Source organism: Zonotrichia leucophrys, chromosome 17 (genome assembly GCF_028769735.1).
Source record: "Zonotrichia leucophrys gambelii isolate GWCS_2022_RI chromosome 17, RI_Zleu_2.0, whole genome shotgun sequence".
Classification (NCBI taxonomy): domain Eukaryota; kingdom Metazoa; phylum Chordata; class Aves; order Passeriformes; family Passerellidae; genus Zonotrichia; species Zonotrichia leucophrys.
In genome coordinates, this window is record NC_088186.1 from 11,336,348 (window position 1) to 11,352,680 (window position 16,333).

Genomic DNA, 16,333 nt, shown 5'->3' on the forward strand with positions numbered 1-16,333 from the left:
CCAGGAGGGACCTCAGGAGGTTTCTGTTTCCAGCAGGATCAGCCATGAGACCCGACTGGGCTGGATCTTGGGGATCCTGCTCCTACCACTCACTTGGGGTTGGTGGATGGTTGTGTTCTCTCTGCTGTCCCCACAGGACCTGAAGTTGGTGAACAGCTACCTGAAGAGCTGCTTCCTCGTGTTCCCTAACTACAACCTGGGCCATGGCCTGATGGAGATGGCCTACAATGAATACATCAATGAGTACTATGCCAAGATTGGTATGGCCTCTTATTCTCTCCTTCCCTTGTGCCAGGGCATGTGGAGCTGGAGGGGACCCTGATGCTGGCATATCCCCTCTGCCTGCCCCATGGGGGTGTCCCAAGGCCCAGAGCAACCTGGAGCAAAAAGCCAAGGGGGTGGATTAGATGGGGCACAGAAGAAGACACAGCTGAGGCTCAGCTGTGGCATGGTGCCAGCATTTCTGAAAGTGGTTCCTTGGGCCATCCCAAATAGCAGCCCCATGGGGAGAAGATGGTGTGAGCCCTGACAGAGGTGTGTGGTTCTGCTGCTGCTGCACACTGCCTGTGGTGGGCCATGGCAAGGCTGTGGTGGATCTCATTGGCAGCATAGTGTAGCTGTGGTGGGTCATGGTGGGTCTGTGCTGTGACAGGAGGGATGGAGGCTGCAGGGATTCTCCTTGTAGACAGGGTTTCTTTGGGTCTGCACTGCCCAACCAACATAAGCCTTTTGCCACTTACAGCTTCATCCTGGCCTCAGAAGCTCCCCTGCTCTCTGTTTTTTGAGCAGCTTCTGTACGTAATCCGGGTGCTGCTGGCATTGTGAGGGACAGTTTTGGGTCAGGGTTTGACAAATCCCTCTGATTCCACTCTCAGCTGGGTTGATTCATCCCAATGAGGTTGAAAACCTGCAAGATGATTTCCACAGCACCCATGCTCTGAGAGGGCATTGTGTTATGATCAGCCCAGGCAGCTGTGGTGGGTGAGCATGGGAGCGGTGTCATTGTCATAGGTCAACTCAGGAGGGACAACCAAGCTGTCTCCATGGGAAGGTGTCCCCAGCTGCTCTATGCTCTTCCTCCTATTCAGGGCAGTTTGATAAAATGAAATCACCCTTCGAATGGGACATCGTGACACGGGGGCTTGTTGCCATGACAATTGAAGGCTTTGTTGGCTTCTTCATCACCATCATGTGCCAGTACAATTTCTTCCGGAAGCCCCAGTGAGTGTGGCACAAGGCAGGGATGTTGGGGTAAAGATTTGCCGTTGGGACCCTTGAGCTTCAGGCTGCCTTTCTGGCAGTGTTGAGTGGGAGCTGCCTGGTCCTGTCAGGGGTGCAGCTCCTGGTCCCACATTCCCCTCTGCCTCTGCTCCCTCCCACAGGCGCCTGCCCGTCTCCACCAAACCTATTGAGGATGACATTGATGTGGCCAATGAGAGGCACCGGGTCCTGCGTGGTGACGCCGACAATGACATGCTAAAGATTGAGAACCTCACGAAGGTGGGGGCTGCATGAGGCTGCAAGGAGATTCCAGGCACCAGCCCATCCCAGGGATGTGGGTGGGACAGTGGGTCCAGATGGCTTCTCGTGTGCTGAGTCCCCATTCCCTTCCCTGCCAGGTGTACAAGTCCCGCAAGATTGGGCGCATCCTGGCTGTGGACCGGCTGTGTGTGGGTGTGCGCCCTGGGGAGTGCTTTGGGTTGCTGGGTGTCAATGGTGCAGGCAAGACCACAACATTCAAGATGCTGACAGGGGATGAGAGCACCACAGGTGGAGAGGCCTTCATTAACGGACACAGGTAAAGTGGGCCTGGGGGCTGCCTGCTTTCCTGGGGATGGGATGGGGTCTGCTTGGAAAGCTCCCAGGATAAAGCAGCATGAGTGAGCTTGTGTGTCCCAGTGGGACTCGGCAACTTTGTGTTCTCCTGGATGATCATCTGCCTGGGATGTGGGTCAAGAGACCGTGGCCCTGTGCTGAGGCTGCCCAGTGGGGTTTTACTTGGGGGAAGATGCTCCAGTGTAAAGGCATGTGAAAGGGGGCTCAGCAGCAGTCCTCACAAGAAGAATTCTCTCTTCCCACAAATGCTCAATCCTCTCCCACAGCATCCTGAGGGAGCTCCTGCAGGTCCAGCAGAGCTTGGGCTACTGCCCCCAGTTCGACGCGCTCTTTGATGAGCTGACAGCCCAGGAGCACCTGGAGCTCTACACCCGCCTGCGTGGCATCCCCTGGAAGGATGAGGAGCGGGTAAGGCTCTGGGCAAGCGGTTGGCAGCATCTGAGGGCTGGTGCTATGCCACAGGGATGGCATCTCACTGGACAGCAGTGGCAGCCTGAGCCAGTGCTGCTGCTCTCATGGCAATGCCACCCTAGCAGTGTGCCCACGTGGGCTGCCAGGGCCAGGCACATGCACTTGCAGGGCCCCACCAGTGCTCATGGCTGTGCCAGGGGCTGCCATGGGGCTTCCCTGATTGGCACTTGGCTAGTAGTCCCCTCAGCAGCTGATGTGCCAGGGAGCCCAACCCCTGCCTCTTCTGCCAGTCCTGTGGCCTTGGCAGGATGACAGCAGTCCCCCATGCCTTGCAGGTGGTCAAGTGGGCACTGAAGAAGCTGGAGTTGACCAAGTATGCAGACAAGCCTGCCAGCACCTACAGTGGGGGCAACAAGAGGAAGCTATCCACAGCCATTGCGCTTATTGGATATCCAGCCTTCATCTTCTTGGTGCGCTCTGAGGGTAGAAAAATTACTCCAGGTGGGAGGTGCCCAACCCCCTGCTTCACCACACACCATGCATCTCCTGGAGTGTGGGATGGTGGCCTGAGCTGGACTCAGGACAGGAAGGGAGTGGCAGGGTCCGTCCCAAGGCTCACATGTCTGAGGGTGCTGTCTATCCCCCAGGATGAGCCAACCACAGGGATGGACCCTAAGGCACGGCGCTTCCTCTGGAACCTCATCCTGGATGTCATCAAAACGGGTCGCTCCGTGGTGCTCACGTCTCACAGGTCCAGAGGGGTTTTGTGCTCATGATGCCTCCAAGCACCTGGGGTGCTGTGTGGGAGGGAGAGGGCTCCCCAGCATTTGGCTCCCCAGTCTCTCGCATGAGGAGCAAGGGGAGCCTGGGACACACCCTCTGTTGCCTTCTCTCATCCCTGGTGGTGGGGCCACTGCACTTGGGTGATGGCCTGGGAGGCCCAGCTCTCCACCTACCCCCACCACAGCCCTGACACTGTTTTCCAATGCCCTCCTCTGAACCCTCCCTTGTCACCTCAGCATGGAGGAGTGCGAGGCCCTCTGCACCCGCCTGGCCATCATGGTGAACGGGCGGCTCAAGTGTCTTGGCAGTATTCAGCACCTGAAGAACAGGTAAGAGCCTTGCAAGAGCTCAGAATGCCTGCATGGGGCCCAGCAGCCTGTGTTCCACTGGGCAGGAGGGGGCTGGATCCCCATCGTTGGGTGACAGTGTGGCATCTGTGACAAGATACCAGCCCTCTCTGTGGGTGCTGCTTTAGAGGTGGGCAGGAATAGGGTCACTGAAGTGCCCAGCCACTGACCTGGTGTCCAGTAGTGGCTGAGAGCATGGTCCCCTTCCATAGGGTCATGGGGGAGCAGATGAGAGGACAGGTCCTCATTCGGTGCCTTGTTCCTGTGCAGGTTTGGTGATGGCTACATGATCACAGTGCGCACCAAGTCCAGCCTCAATGTCAAGGAGGTGGTGAGGTTCTTCAACCGTAACTTCCCTGAGGCTGTCCTCAAGGTGAGCTGCCCATGGTGGCCATGCTGTCCCCTGCCAGCCCCCACTTCAGGGCAGAAGCAGCCTTCATCCTCCATCAGGTGATGGGAGGGAGTCAGGGAGTGAGGGCTCAGTGTCCTCTCTGTGATCACCTCCCAGGAGCGTCATCACACCAAGGCCCAGTACCAGCTGAAGTCAGACCAGATCTCACTGGCACAGGTCTTCAGCAAGATGGAGCAGGTGGTAGATGTGCTGGGCATTGAAGACTACTCTGTCAGCCAAACCACACTGGACAATGTAAGACGGGACAGCATGGGCAGCTGGATGCTTCTCTTCCGGGAGTGCCAACGTGCCAGGCAGGATTTGCCTTTGGGGCAGGGGTTGGAGCTAGATGGGGAGTATGGTGATGGCCACCACACAGCAGGATGTCCTGGGTCCTGACCTGGCAAGCATGGGATGGAGGTGCTTGCAAGTACCTGAGTCTCCTGCCCCTTTCTCCTCAGGTGTTTGTGAATTTTGCCAAGAAGCAAAGTGACAACCTGGAGCAGCAGGAGACCAGCCCCAGCTGTGTCCTGCAGTCACCCCTGGAGCGTGTGCTGAGCCTGCTGCGCCCCCGCACCGCCCCCACTGAGCTGCGGGCCCTCGTGGTGGAGGAGCAGGAGGACCTGGAGACTGATGACGAAGGCCTCATCAGCTTTGAGGAGGAGAGGGTGAGAGGTTGTCCTCAGATCTGGGTGTTCCTGGTCCCACCTGTGTCTGTGTCAGAGGCCCTGGGACTCAGTGCTGTGACACTACAGAGGTGACAAAATGGAGTGGCTGGGCCTGGGAGGGGTGGGGGCTCCCTGCTCTGCTGCCTGTGCCAGACTCTGATGCCCTGGGTATGCTGGCTAAGTGGGCAGCCGCTGAGCCCTGCTTATCTCCCTGCCCAGGCTCAGCTCTCCTTCAACACGGACACGCTGTGCTGAGACCCCAGGGACAGCTGTGTTGTCAAGCCACCAAACCCTTTTGGCCTCTCCCCTCCCTTTGCCCCGTGGAGTGGAGTTGCCACAGCTGGAGCCACATGCCAGGGAGGACACAGTGGGTACGGCAATGCCTGGATGGACCTTGGAAGCCACCACTGGGGTGGCTATTTCCCCCTTCAGCCCTGGAGCAGCATCACCACATGGTGCTGGGGGCATAGTCCTCAACATGCCATGGATGGAGACTCTGAAGGAAAGGACATGGCTTGCTGCCAGCACTGCCAGCCCCCACTCACTTTGGGGCAGACACACAGGCCTGTGAGCAGTGCCTTTGGACACTCCTGTTGCACTCACTCTGGGGACCTTTGGCTGTAGGTACCTCCCCAGGCCTGGCCCCATGGAGCTAGAAGAAGGATGGCTGCATCCACATCCCCCTGGCTGATGCTGCCCTGGGCACCACTGGGCAGGTGCTCTGGTCCTTCACCCATAACTGATTTCTGTCACCAGCGGGAGTCTTGGCCTCACTGGTACATCCTGCCCACCCTAGGGTCTGTTCGCCTTGGCCCTGCCTGGCCTTGGGCACTGGCTTCGTCCCCAGGCAACAGTGCTGTTGCAGAGGCATGTGGCAGCGTAGAGGGGTATTTCACAGGGTATTTCACATGCTGGCACCAGCTGTTTCTCCCCTCTGCCCCTAGTCATGTCACCCACTCTCAAGTCTCTGATCCTGCCTCCTGCCTGCCCTCACCACTTGCTTCCCCTATCACAGGGCATTGCTGCCGCCCTGCCACCTTTCTGCTGTGTCCCTTTCCACTTCACTTTTGTCCTAACACTTGTTCCTCAGTGTCCAGCCCTGTACGGGAACCAGCTGCACTAGGTTCTTGTTGTTGGGTCACTGGTGGTACTGGGAGAGGGGTTGCAGCACCCCAGCTTGACTTTGGAAGCTGGTGGTGGAGTGGCCTTAAGGTACGAGGTCGGGACAGTCGCGGTGGGTGCCAGCAGCCTGGCAGTGGTGCCTGGGGTGGTGGGGACAGAAGGATGGACTGGGGCTGGCAGTGGGGCTGGTAGTGGGGCTGGCAGTGTCACTGGCCAGCAGTGGGCACCCCCTTAGTCAGCAGTGCTCCTCCTTTTTGCAGAGGGTCCTGCTGCCTTGTCACCCACAGGGACCATGGCTGGCGCCTGCAGCTCTCAACAAGTTGCAGCTGTGCCCAGAGGTGGGCTTGTGATGCTGACCTGCCCCCCCGCTGGGTGCCACAGTTTTTGGCAATCCCCCAGGGCGGCTATGCACCTTCCTGGGGAGCAGCCATAGTCTGTCTGCCCTGTGCTCCGATGCCCTTTCTGCCTTCCTGGCACAGGCTTGGCTGGAGGCCCTGAGGAGCACCAGGCACCTCAGCTGGTTGCTATGGGAGGTGGAGAGAGGCTGGCTCTGGCCCCCCTTGGGCACAGGAGCAGGGCCTGACCTCAACTGTCCCCATGCCCCCTGGTCCTATCAGGCCCATATACCACCTGCTATGGATTGTGATACAATATACAGTATTTTCGATAGGGGAAAAACTGGGAGAAGAAGCTCTATTTTCAGATTTTTCAGACCATTTTTCTAAATGGCATATGGGAAACTGGCTGGATCTGGGATGGGTTGGAGGGCACAGTGGTGCAGCCCCCACCAATGTGCCCCTGCTCCTATGCTTGACACACCCTGCCTTCCCCAGGGGCTGCTGGGGGACAAGCCAGCTCAAAGTTTGCCGTTTGCCATCAGGGAGAGGGGATAGTGTCATCTCTGAGTCCCCAGCTGTCACCTTGGTGGCACCCTGGAGCACCCCAGAGTGGGCAGTGCTGTTATGCTCTGGGCTTTATCCTTGCCCCATACCTGCCACACTACGCTTTTGTTCCAGGTTCCAGAAGAGCACTGGCACCCAGTCACAGTGTCTTCCCTGTCCACCCAGTCTTCCCCCTGCCACCATGCCATCATTTGCATGGCTTCTGAGGGTCAGTGGAGGTGCCCACACAGCCTGGGTGGCCACAGTGGCCGACCTGCCCAGGCACAGTTGCTGTGCTGGAGTCAGTCCAAGGGTGGAGCAGGAAGGTAGCACCCCAGGGCAGGGGTGGCTGCTGCCTTAGCACTGTTCACTTGATTGAGTTTGGCCCCGCTTCCAGCCTTGCCTCCCCCTCCACGTCCTTGGCCACCAGCCGTGGGCATGGCGCCAGTGCCATGCTCAGCCGCGGGCGTGGGGCCCCTGGGGGTGGGGACATCTTGGAGCTGCCTGTATATTGCTACCAAACAAAAAGAAGATGAAATGTGAAAATAATGACCGTTTTAAATAAAAAATAATAACTGAATCCATTGAGGCTGTGTAGTTGGGCATGGGGGGAATGGCAGGGCTGGGTACCTGGGAGGGCCTGGGCTGAGGAGGAGAGTGGCAGTGCCCAGGGTGGGGGTTCAGGATCCTGCTATGGGCAGCGTGTGCTGGGGCACAACACAGGTCTGTGCCCAGTGCTTGTCCTCATTCAAGCACTGTGGGGTGGTTGGGGGTACAGGCAGGAGTGGCAGCAGCTGGCAATGCCACCAGCTGCATTACCGGCCTGGGGTTGGCAGCAGCCACGGTGGCAGGGCCCCACAGCAGGGCGTCCTGTCTGTGCCATGGGGCCAGGCGTGGGTGGGAGCGGGTGCACCCTGAGGAGGAATGTGGGCTGGGAGGGGCCGTGGTTTCAGCTGTGGCACTTGGGAGTACAGCAGTACAGCAGCAGCCGCCGCGCAGCATGGCCGAAAAACCCCAAATCCAGCTCTTCATCAAGGTGAGGGGGGTCCTCAGGTCAGTGCCCCAGGCCGCTGGTAGCTCTGGCAACCAACTCTGGCAGTGCTGTGGTGGGGTGGCTGGGCTGCCCCTGTCTACTGCAGTGCCCAGATGTGGACACTGGGCAGGCAGGGGGGCAGATAGTGGGCAGCGGGTCAGGCACTGGGTAGGCAGTGGGGCTGACAACAGACAGTGGGGCAGGAAGGGGACAGCAGGCAGGTGGGGGGGATAGGCAGCAGAACAGGCAGCAGGCAGCTCGGGCTCTTTTCCAGGGCGGCTTGCCGCTTCCTGCCCTGGAGGCACAGGGGCTGTGGGTGCTAAACCTGGGGAGGTTGGACCAGGTTCCCCCTGAAAACAGGGCCCAGCAGGCCAGCACCACAGCATCTGCCTGCACCTGCCAGGCCCTTCCCTGCAACCACCTGGCTAGGGCAGTCTGTCTGGCTGTGCAGGCCAGGACAGAATTCACATGGGATTGTGGCTGGGGTTGACGGGGCCACCGGTATCTCTGTTACCTTCCTCTGGCACATCTCTGCTGCTGGACTGTCCTCTGCTACTGCCACCCCTGCTGCCACACCTGCTCTCAAGTCCTTGTCCTGCTGACACTGTGAGGCTGTTGCAGCCTGGATGTCCTTGTCCCCAGAGGGTGCCAGGGCCAGCTGTCCTTGTCCCCAGAGGGTGCCAGGGCCGGCACTTGCTGTGCCATGTGGCTGCTCTGGGGTGTGGCACTGAGGCTCAGCGAGCAGGCAGGGGCCAGGAGCTGGCACCTTACCATGCATGGCAGGTGCCATGGACAGCAGCACAGCTTGCCAGGCTGGGCTGGGGCATGTGCCCTATCATCTTCACCCTGTACCCTCTGGGACAGACCCCACTGAGACCATGCCAGGGCAAAAGGGCAGCTGAGCTCTCCTTCTGTGCCCACAGGCAAGTGAGGACGGGGAGAGCGTAGGACACTGCCCCTTCTGCCAGCGGCTCTTCATGGTGCTGCTGCTCAAAGGGGTGCCCTTCACCCTCACCACTGTGGACGTGAAGAGGTGAGTGGTGGCCCTCTCCCAAGGGGTGCCAGCCCTGGGGCCAGGATCATGTGCAGGGTGGGAGGTTGGTAGGTCCCCACCACTCTGGGAAGGGATGTGAAGGGTGGGGCATTATGGGATGCATGGAGCTTTTTGTACCTCCCCAGGTGACCACTGGTGCTTGGGGGAGGTTGGCAGGTATTTCCTTGGCCACACACTGAGGCAGGAGGGGCCTGAGGGCACCACCTTGTGCACCAGCCCACCAGAACTCCCTTTGCTCGGGACATGTGCGCAGTATGAGCACACACACACACAGTGCCCTGCAGAACCCTGGACATGCCAGGCATCAGTGGTTTACCCATCTCCCACAGGGCACTGGACGTGCTGAAGGACTTCGCTCCAGGTGCCCAGCTGCCCGTCCTCCTCTACAACGGCGAGCCCAAGACTGACACCATCACCATCGAGGAGTTCCTGGAGGACCAGCTGAGCCCCCCCCTGTCAGTGGCTGGTGCCAGCTTGAGAGGAGGAAGGGCCCCCCTAGAGAAGGGCAGGACAAGCTGAGGGATGAGGGGGCTGACAGCACATGAGCCTGTCAGCCTCTGGTACCTGCCTCAGCTGTGCCCATATCCCCACAGGTGCCCCAGTCTGGTCCCACAGTACCCAGAGTCAAGCCTGGCTGGGAATGACATTTTCCACAAATTCTCTGCCTTCATCAAGAACCCGGTACCTGCCCAGGATGAGGGTGAGGAGCGGGTGGGGGAGCACCCCATGCAACCTCTCGGGTGCCACACCCCAAAGCTTACCCTGGTCACACTGAGCTTTCCCAGTCCCCCCACCGAGTCCACAGTCACGTCTGTCCAGGCACTGCCCTCTCTATACGGGCTATGCCAGGCCTCTGTGGGAGGGCAGAGGTAGGTGCCACCCTGAGCCAGGTGAGAAGAGGCTGACAGGTGCTGCCTGGACACCTGGGCTGGGCTGGGCTGGGCTGGCAGGAGGCCACAGCAGAGCAGGGCTGTACTGTGACCTGGTCACCCTCCCTACAGCGCTGCAGCGGAGTCTGCTCCGGGCCTTGCTGAAGCTGGATGAGTACTTGAGTGCCCCTCTGGAGCACGAGCTGGCCCAGGACCCCCACCTCCGGGTCTCCCAGCGCCATTTCCTTGATGGAGACCACCTCACACTGGCTGACTGCAACCTGCTGCCAAAGCTCAACATTGTTCAGGTAAGCCACGGGCATCCCAGCACCATGCCCTTCTCCTTTCCCTGACATCCCTATGCCCTCACTTTCCTCTTGGTACCTACAGCAAGCCCCTGCTCCTTTCCCAGTTGCTCTCAGTTCTGTGCCCTCCAGCATTCCTCTCCCTGGGAGCCCGGCCCAGCACCATGCCCTCCCACAGATCCCACTCCTCTCTGCATCCCCAGTGCCGGCCCTCCACTGCGCAGTGCCATGAATGTCCCTGGCTCCCTGCCACCCTTCCCAGCTGGTGCCTGCCCTGGTGGTAGAGGCATCCTTGGCACAGTGTCAGGCAAGTCTCCCCCGTTTGTACCCACAGGTTGTGTGCCAGCACTACCGCCACTTTGGGATCCCCAAGGACTTGCGGGGCGTGTGGCGGTACCTCAACAGTGCCAGTGAAACCAAGGAGTTCAAATACACCTGCCCCAATAGCCAGGAGATCATCCAGGCCTATCGTTCCGTGGTCCGGGCACCGCAGTGAGCCGGGCACGTGCCCTGGTGGGTGCCAAGGCTGGGGTCTGGCAGGAGGTCAGCACCCACCCTGCCCCCGCCTGCAGGGCTCAGGAGAGCTCTGCCACTTGCACCCAAATTCCCTCCACTGGCACACAGGTGCTGGCAGCAATCTGCAGCGCACTCAGCCCCTCTTGTGCCACCCACCCTTCCTCACAACCAGGACAAGCTCTGTGGCCCCTCGAGCATCAGGATGAGGGCAAACGGGCATGGCCATGGGCACCATCGGTGCCATAGCTGTGCCCAGCTGAGGGCAGGGGCAGAGTTGGGGACAGCAAGCTGCCCTGCAGCCACTTGCACAGGCAGGCAGACTGTGTCACCCACCTGGGCAGCAGGCACCACAGGGTGCCCTCACACCTGCACCAGGTAAGAGGACCTGGCACAGGATTAGAGACCTATGAAGGGAGCTGGAGGGGGATAGCACAGGTAATGGACACAGGTCAGTTCCCCCCCCCAGTTCCACTATTAGGAAGCTCTCAACAGACTTGGGGGTTGTGAAGCAGGGAAAGCACAAGTTAAGCTTCAGAGTTCCTGGAAATCAATAAAAGCTTTGCAAGTAAGACCAGTGTGAGTCTGGAGTGACCACCCCAGCAGCTTCTCCCTCACAAGGCTTTGTACTGACATCCTCATCCTCTGCCAGTGCCCAGCAAGGCAGAGCCCATCCTCCCAGCTCTCCAGGGGGGCTGACTAAGTCCTAACCACACACCTGTCAGCCGACTTGCAAAAAGCTGGCAGGGAAGGTAACTTCTCTGAGGCTCAGACATCTGTGTTCAGCTGAAACAGGCCCAAGGCTTCCTGAAAAGGGAGAGGCAGAATGGACAGACGCACTCAGAGAGAGCAGCTGGCTAAAAACACCTTTACTGGCAAGAAGCAAAGCACAGGTGATCTTTCCATTCCATGGTATCAAAGCTCCATCCAAACTCCACCAGTTCGTGGTAAGTGAAGTCAGGAGCTGGTCCCTGCCAGCAGGGAAGAGTTGCAGGGGATAAACCCACCATGCTGGTGTCCCCTCTGCTCCATCTGTTCCCCCCAAAGGGGAAAGCTGAGGGCTGGCTGCCAGGTACTGCTGCCTCTGTTGTCTCCCTGGGCTGAGGAGCTCAGCAGGTCCAGAACAACAGGGACACCTCCTCGCTCAGACACAGGGGTCCATAGGGCTTTCATCAGGACACAGGACAGCACCCATCAGGAGTCCTCGAAATTCACTCCAGATGGTGCCTTCTTGCTGGAAGGAGAGGGAAGAAACATCAGTCACAAGTCCCAAGCCCTGCTGTCCCATAACTTTGGAGCAGAGCCCACAGGGTGCCCAGCGAGCAGCATACAGCCCCAGCACTGACCTTTTGAAACCAGGGTTAATGAGAGACTCCCCCGGTACCTTCCTTTTGCCTGGCAAAGCTGAGCCAGAAGCCTTACTCTTCCTGGGGCTGGGGTCTGCCTCGGTGAGGAACAGGCAGGACACAGATTACAGGTTACTCAGGAGCTCTGGCTGCCCTGCCGGTCCCTTCACGGTTGGGGGGAGCCTCCAGGAGCCCAGCCTGGCAGGACCAGCAGCCACAGAGGGCAAGAAAGGGCCAGACTTGGCCTCCTCTCCCAAAAGGAGCCATGGATCCACACAGCCTCCAGTCTGGAAGCAAAGGAAAGCCTGCCCTCCTTCTGAGGCTGGCAATGCCCAGCCTTTGACCTGAGCATCCCAGACACCCTGAGAGCCACCACACTAAGCCCTGGCCCTGCTCTGCCTGGAAGAGCACCAGGACAACAGGTGGCTGCCAGCAGCCAGAGCTGAGGGCACTCAGAGTGTCCTGGAGAGCACGTGGATACAGGACCAGCAGCCTCCAGGAGGGAGAAGACCAAAGACTGCAGGAGCAGGGCAGGTGCCCCTGGCAGTGCCTACCTGCCAGGAAGAGCTGCTGGCTCCGGGCAGCGTTCTTCTCGGGGCTGCAGGAAGATGCTAACGTCTCCACTGCTACTGAGACAGGAGCCAGAGGCGAAGCTCGTGACAACGTCCCCTAATTCCACATGCAGCAATTCAAGCCTCCCTCCACAGCCAAACTGAGCCCCATTCTCCTCTCAGCACTTCCATCCAGACTGCTGCTGCTCCAAAATCTTTCCAGATCCCTCAGACAAAAATATCTATAAGGCAACCCTGACATTCAGGATGCTAGTGTGGTGCTGGCCATGAGAACAAGGGCTGTGTTTCCACACAGAGACAGAGCACAGTGTCCTCCCGGCCTAGCCCCAACAGGGAAGTGACGGGCAGCAGCTCTACCAGATCTACTGGGACCGGTGAGAAGAAACCACCTGGGCTGAAGCTCTCTCCTGCTGCGGCTGAACTGGGGCACCTCGGGCACTTTAGGAAGGGGTGACGATCCCATGAAGGTGGCAGGAGCTGCTAGCTCTCCCCTCTTCTAAACCCACCACGCACCTTCCAGGCGCCTCTCCAGGCTCTCGATGCAGCCGGCCATGCCGAAGAGCAGCGCCTGCAGCTGGCTGCGCGCCTCGGCGGCGGGCAGCTGGGCAAGGGCCAGGGCCGGGCACTGCGGCTCCTCCGGCAGCCGCAGCGTGGCCGAACCCGGGCCCAGGCTCAGCGCGGCGGTTCCGCGATCCAGGGCGGCCCTGCGGGGAGCGAGGGTAAGGGGAGCAGGAGAGAGAGGGGCTCCGGGCGAGGTGGGCCTAGGGTGGGGGGAGCCCGGGGGAGAGGGTGCCCGCAGCGAGGGAGGTCCCAGGGCGGCGGCACCCACCTGAGCATCGCGCCGTGCTCCTCCGGCGGGCACCGCTGCAGAGGGAGAGGAGGAGGAGAGTGCGTCCAACACGGCCTAGCCTGGGTGCAGATCCCTCCCTGCCCCTCCGGCACCGCGGTCTCAGCCCCGGGTTCTCCCGCCTCCCCCTGTTCCCCCCAGTACATACAAAGCCGAGCGCCGGGCAGCCACCGAGCTCCCCGGCCCAGACCTCCATCGCGTCGGTCACACTGCAGGAGGAAGCAGCTCAGGCCAGGGCTGCTCGATCCCCGCCCGCCCCCCACCTGCTCCTTCTCCCGCCCCGCTCTCACTAGACGGCACCGTCGGGTCCGCAGTAGCAGAGGAACCGGCCTGTCCCGGTTCGGAGCACATGAAAGGGCCCCGCCGGTTCCGCCATGGCCGCGGCGGAAGGGGCGGGTGGCAGGGGCGGGTCCTGCCCCAGGCCGGGCCCGGCAACCTCGCCATGGTGAACCTGGGCGTGCGGCGGGTGGAGGACGATGTGGCCGCCAGGCACCCGGTGCGCCCCGCGGGGAACGGGCTGGGGGGCCTGGGGGTGCGGGGGTGGGGATGTCGGGACTGAGGGGGCCGGGTGGGCCTCCGGCCTTCGCGCTGATGCCTCCCCGCAGGCGCTGCAGCAGTACGCGGCTTGCCAGTCTCACGCCTTCATGAAGGGCATCGGCACCTTCTTGGCAGGTACGGGCCGGTCCAGCCACCCCGGCATCCCCCGGGCTGTCCTTGGCCGCTCCGCGGGGGCAGTGGGGATCCCGTCCCGGCCGTGTCCGGTAACCCCGGCCTCGGTCTCGGCAGGCAGCGGGGCCGCCTTTGCGGTGCAGAAGATGGCGCGGCAGAAGCTGCCGTACAGCCTGCAGTGGAGCCTGCTGTTGGCTGCGGGTAAGCACCCAGCCCGAGCGGTACAGAGTGGTGTTTGCCACTGTTATGGGGGCTCGTCTCTGGCTCCAGCCACCTCCCAGTGCCCCGGTCCCCAGGGCTCAGGAGGGTTCGGGGCAGCAGGTGCTGCTGGCACTCCCAGGAGCACCTCGGCTGCCCCAGCTGCAGGGTCCCTCGGAAGCTACGTGGTAACCAGAGCTGAGACGCAGAAATGCTCCAACTTCTGGATTTATCTGGAGACAGGCAAGTCCCCACAAGAGTTTGCCGTGACTGGTGGATTGTCTCAACCCGCAGGTACAGTCATATCTTCCTACTGCTTTGCCTGAGCTTGTTGTGCCTGGTTCTTCCCTGCTGCAATAATTACTTTGCTGTCTTGTAATTTAGCTGGTGACCGTGTCATTGCCAAAATCTCATTATATAAGTCCCACACTGGCACCCTGCAGCCAAGGGGTGGGAGCAGGAGCACCCATGGCAGGTGGAGCTCCTTACCTAGTTTCATGTCTCCCCTGTCCCTCTGTGCACCTGGCACAGTGGGTTCCTGAGCAGGGCTGGTGATGTGGGCTGGGTGCACTTGCTGCTGCCTTCTGCCGTGCCTGCTTTGGGTATTCACAAAAGCCAGCACAAATGGCTCATTTGCTGGAAGAGGAAGGAGAAGGTAAGGGATGGAGAGAGCAACTGAGGTGTGGAGGGATTTGCTGCCCAGTAGGGTGGGCAGAATTGGAAGGGCATCAAGACAGCAACTGCTGGACAATTCTCATTGGTGCTTGCTGATTTCTCCCATACATACCTTGAGCTTCCAAAGCTAGGCCAACTTGAAGAGGCTTTACGTGCTTCACCAAGGCTCTGTGGTTCTTTCCCCACGTTTGGCAAACCCACCAGGGTAGTTGGAGGTCCAGGGAACTTGTACTTTCTTGTTGCAGAAAACCTCCCTAGTGCAGAAGAAAAGGACGGCGCTGCAGCACTGGTGAGGAGGAACAGGTACGGTGACGTGGTGGAGTAGCCAGCAGAGCATAGCCTGCCGTGCCCATGTCCCACTTCACCCCTTCCTGTCTGCCCAACCTGACACTGCCCATGCTGCCTGTGAGGGTGGTGGGCTTGGTGACACTTCTGGAAAGCTCTGAGGACTTGATCCTGCCAGAGACAGCATGGTGGAGGCACCTCAGGGATTGCTGCCTGCCCCATGGCCTCTGCACATTGCACTTGGGGTACAATAAAAGTTGAGAGCTGAGTGCACTTGTTGTGGATGAGGTGAAGGGCAGAGCAGGTGGTGAATGTCAACCTGAGGCAACCTCTGCAGTGAATGTTGGAGCAGAGAGCTCTGGTCCCTCTGTGGTGATGGCAGCCACAGTCAGTACTTGGATTGCTCTGAGACTGCAGGTGCAGACCGGTCTGGTCTAAGTTGTGAGGGTAGAGCTGTTGCTGTGTCACCTGTTTCCTGAGCCCAACCAGTCCCCATGTCCCTTCCACCATAGCAGCAAGGCTTTTCATACCTGCCTGAACAGGCCAGAGCTGAGTCCCACAGCCGGGTGGCCTCTGGGGTGTCCCCTTCCCCTGCAACAGAGCTGACCATGTGCCCAAAGCCCCTCTCGGCAGTGCTCACCTGTCACCGGCTAGTCCCAGATTGCCCATCCGAATCCATAACTACAAGGTAATGGTACTGTCTCAAACCCCGTGCACACAGTGGGGCATGTGGGGTTTTTCCATGTCAGACTCCGAGTCTTGACTAGGTCAATTGTCTGCTCTTGGTGGACGTCCAGCTCTGATTCAGCTGCAGCTGAATTTCTTAGAAGAGGAAACTCAGCCTGAATTCTGGGAGCTGCCCAGGTTCTTAGAGCAGTGTTTCAGCTTCAGGAACCAGAAGTGCCTTCTCCGTATGACATACATAGACAGGCCCTGAACATCACCACAGGAGGGAGTCCCTGTGCTGAGGAGATGAGCTTGGGGGGGAAGCTGGGCTTGGAGGTTCACAGCATCCTCTGAACTGGAATCAGGTTTGCCCTGTGCAGAGAGATGGGGAGCAGCCAGTGGAAGAGCTGAAAGTAAAGTGCTGCAGGGAACAGGTGTGTTAAGTCAAGCATGGTATTCCAGGAGTTCAGCTGGAGCAGGGAAGGGTGTTGGGAAGCGAGCAAACCCACGGAGCAGAGTTGGCACTGCCAACAGGAGCAAAGAGGGCAGTGAGAAACTGCAGCTCTCCACAGCTATTCCTCTCTAGTGTTTGTGGAAAGGGCAGGGCAGGGGAAGGCTTCCAAAAGGATTGGAGAGCTTGGACCAGTCCCATGCAGCTGCTGAGCACTGCAATGTGTGTCCTGGTGTCTGAGCTGCCAGTGACTGCAGCAGCAAATGTGAGCTGCTTTGCTGGTGCCCTTGAGCACCAGAGCTGGGCCCTGGCAGTGGAGGCTGCTGGCAGGTTGTTTTGCTGGGGGCTGTGGCAGTGAGGGACAGCTTGAGCTGCCTGCTTTGGCCTTGGGGTGACTGTACCTCCAGCATT

The 16,333-nt window shown here is 59.9% G+C and overlaps 4 protein-coding genes across 18 annotated transcripts in view; 3 read left to right on the plus strand and 1 right to left on the minus strand.

Annotated features, from left to right (window-relative positions):
• Positions 1-7,019, plus strand: part of ABCA2 (ATP binding cassette subfamily A member 2) — a 34,346-nt gene extending 27,327 nt beyond the window's left edge. For all 4 annotated transcript variants that reach the window (XM_064727781.1, XM_064727783.1, XM_064727779.1 and 1 more), the window contains 12 exons: positions 137-260; positions 1,089-1,221; positions 1,383-1,500; positions 1,620-1,798; positions 2,103-2,244; positions 2,583-2,717; positions 2,895-2,998; positions 3,267-3,359; positions 3,648-3,750; positions 3,886-4,023; positions 4,230-4,436; positions 4,656-7,019. In XM_064727781.1, coding sequence (XP_064583851.1) covers positions 137-260; positions 1,089-1,221; positions 1,383-1,500; positions 1,620-1,798; positions 2,103-2,244; positions 2,583-2,717; positions 2,895-2,998; positions 3,267-3,359; positions 3,648-3,750; positions 3,886-4,023; positions 4,230-4,436; positions 4,656-4,691 — 1,512 coding nt within the window. In that variant the 3' untranslated portion in view covers positions 4,692-7,019. The remainder of the gene's footprint in view (positions 1-136; positions 261-1,088; positions 1,222-1,382; positions 1,501-1,619; positions 1,799-2,102; positions 2,245-2,582; positions 2,718-2,894; positions 2,999-3,266; positions 3,360-3,647; positions 3,751-3,885; positions 4,024-4,229; positions 4,437-4,655) is intronic.
• Positions 7,020-7,292: 273 nt separating this feature from the next.
• Positions 7,293-10,786, plus strand: CLIC3 (chloride intracellular channel 3). Of its 2 annotated transcripts, XM_064727803.1 has the most exons (6): positions 7,297-7,475; positions 8,396-8,505; positions 8,856-8,981; positions 9,120-9,226; positions 9,528-9,703; positions 10,035-10,786. In XM_064727803.1, the coding sequence occupies exons 1-6, from the start codon at positions 7,440-7,442 to the stop codon at positions 10,194-10,196; spliced, it is 717 nt and encodes a 238-aa protein (XP_064583873.1). In that variant the 5' UTR covers positions 7,297-7,439; the 3' UTR covers positions 10,197-10,786. The 2 variants fall into 2 exon arrangements, with proteins under 2 accessions (XP_064583872.1, XP_064583873.1); XM_064727802.1 differs by lacking the exon at positions 8,396-8,505 and having other exon boundaries at positions 7,293-7,475; positions 10,035-10,780.
• Positions 10,787-11,065: 279 nt separating this feature from the next.
• Positions 11,066-13,355, minus strand: PAXX (PAXX non-homologous end joining factor). 9 transcript variants are annotated; one of them, XR_010442236.1, is made up of 7 exons: positions 13,269-13,355; positions 13,127-13,187; positions 12,961-12,995; positions 12,645-12,835; positions 12,114-12,228; positions 11,560-11,653; positions 11,066-11,447 (listed from the first exon to the last, which is right to left on the minus strand). XR_010442236.1 is itself a non-coding variant. In XM_064727797.1 (7 exons), the coding sequence occupies exons 1-7, from the start codon at positions 13,352-13,354 to the stop codon at positions 11,408-11,410; spliced, it is 579 nt and encodes a 192-aa protein (XP_064583867.1). In that variant the 5' UTR covers position 13,355; the 3' UTR covers positions 11,066-11,407. The 9 variants fall into 9 exon arrangements, 7 of the variants coding, with proteins under 7 accessions (XP_064583867.1, XP_064583870.1, XP_064583871.1 ...); XM_064727797.1 differs by having other exon boundaries at positions 12,114-12,185; XM_064727800.1 differs by lacking the exon at positions 12,114-12,228.
• On the plus strand, positions 13,259-15,073 carry TMEM141 (transmembrane protein 141). 3 transcript variants are annotated; one of them, XM_064727805.1, is made up of 5 exons: positions 13,259-13,474; positions 13,584-13,650; positions 13,765-13,848; positions 13,969-14,139; positions 14,766-15,073. In XM_064727805.1, exons 1-5 carry the CDS (start codon positions 13,328-13,330, stop codon positions 14,843-14,845), a joined length of 549 nt encoding a protein of 182 aa, XP_064583875.1. In that variant the 5' UTR covers positions 13,259-13,327; the 3' UTR covers positions 14,846-15,073. The 3 variants fall into 3 exon arrangements, with proteins under 3 accessions (XP_064583875.1, XP_064583876.1, XP_064583874.1); XM_064727806.1 differs by having other exon boundaries at positions 13,263-13,474; positions 14,008-14,139; XM_064727804.1 differs by having other exon boundaries at positions 13,328-13,474; positions 13,966-14,139.
• The last annotated feature ends 1,260 nt before the right edge of the window (positions 15,074-16,333 follow it).

Excerpts from the sequence above, each read along its gene's own strand:
- CLIC3 (XM_064727802.1), top strand. The coding sequence starts at position 7,321 with ATGGGGCCAGGCGTGGGTGGGAGCGGGTGCACCCTGAGGAGGAATGTG. Across the intron at positions 8,982-9,119 it reads GACCAGCTGAGCCCCCCCCT|GTGCCCCAGTCTGGTCCCAC; the intron begins GTCAGTGGCTGG and ends ATATCCCCACAG. Across the intron at positions 9,704-10,034 it reads CAAAGCTCAACATTGTTCAG|GTTGTGTGCCAGCACTACCG; the intron begins GTAAGCCACGGG and ends TTGTACCCACAG.
- TMEM141 (XM_064727804.1), top strand. The coding sequence starts at position 13,328 with ATGAAAGGGCCCCGCCGGTTCCGCCATGGCCGCGGCGGAAGGGGCGGG. Across the intron at positions 13,651-13,764 it reads CATCGGCACCTTCTTGGCAG|GCAGCGGGGCCGCCTTTGCG; the intron begins GTACGGGCCGGT and ends CGGTCTCGGCAG. Across the intron at positions 14,140-14,765 it reads TGGATTGTCTCAACCCGCAG|AAAACCTCCCTAGTGCAGAA; the intron begins GTACAGTCATAT and ends TTCTTGTTGCAG.
- PAXX (XM_064727794.1), bottom strand. The coding sequence starts at position 13,354 with ATGGCGGAACCGGCGGGGCCCTTTCATGTGCTCCGAACCGGGACAGGC. Across the intron at positions 12,996-13,126 it reads GCTGCCCGGCGCTCGGCTTT|CGGTGCCCGCCGGAGGAGCA; the intron begins GTATGTACTGGG and ends CTCCCTCTGCAG. Across the intron at positions 12,186-12,644 it reads CCTGGAGAGGCGCCTGGAAG|CAGTGGAGACGTTAGCATCT; the intron begins GTGCGTGGTGGG and ends CTGTCTCAGTAG.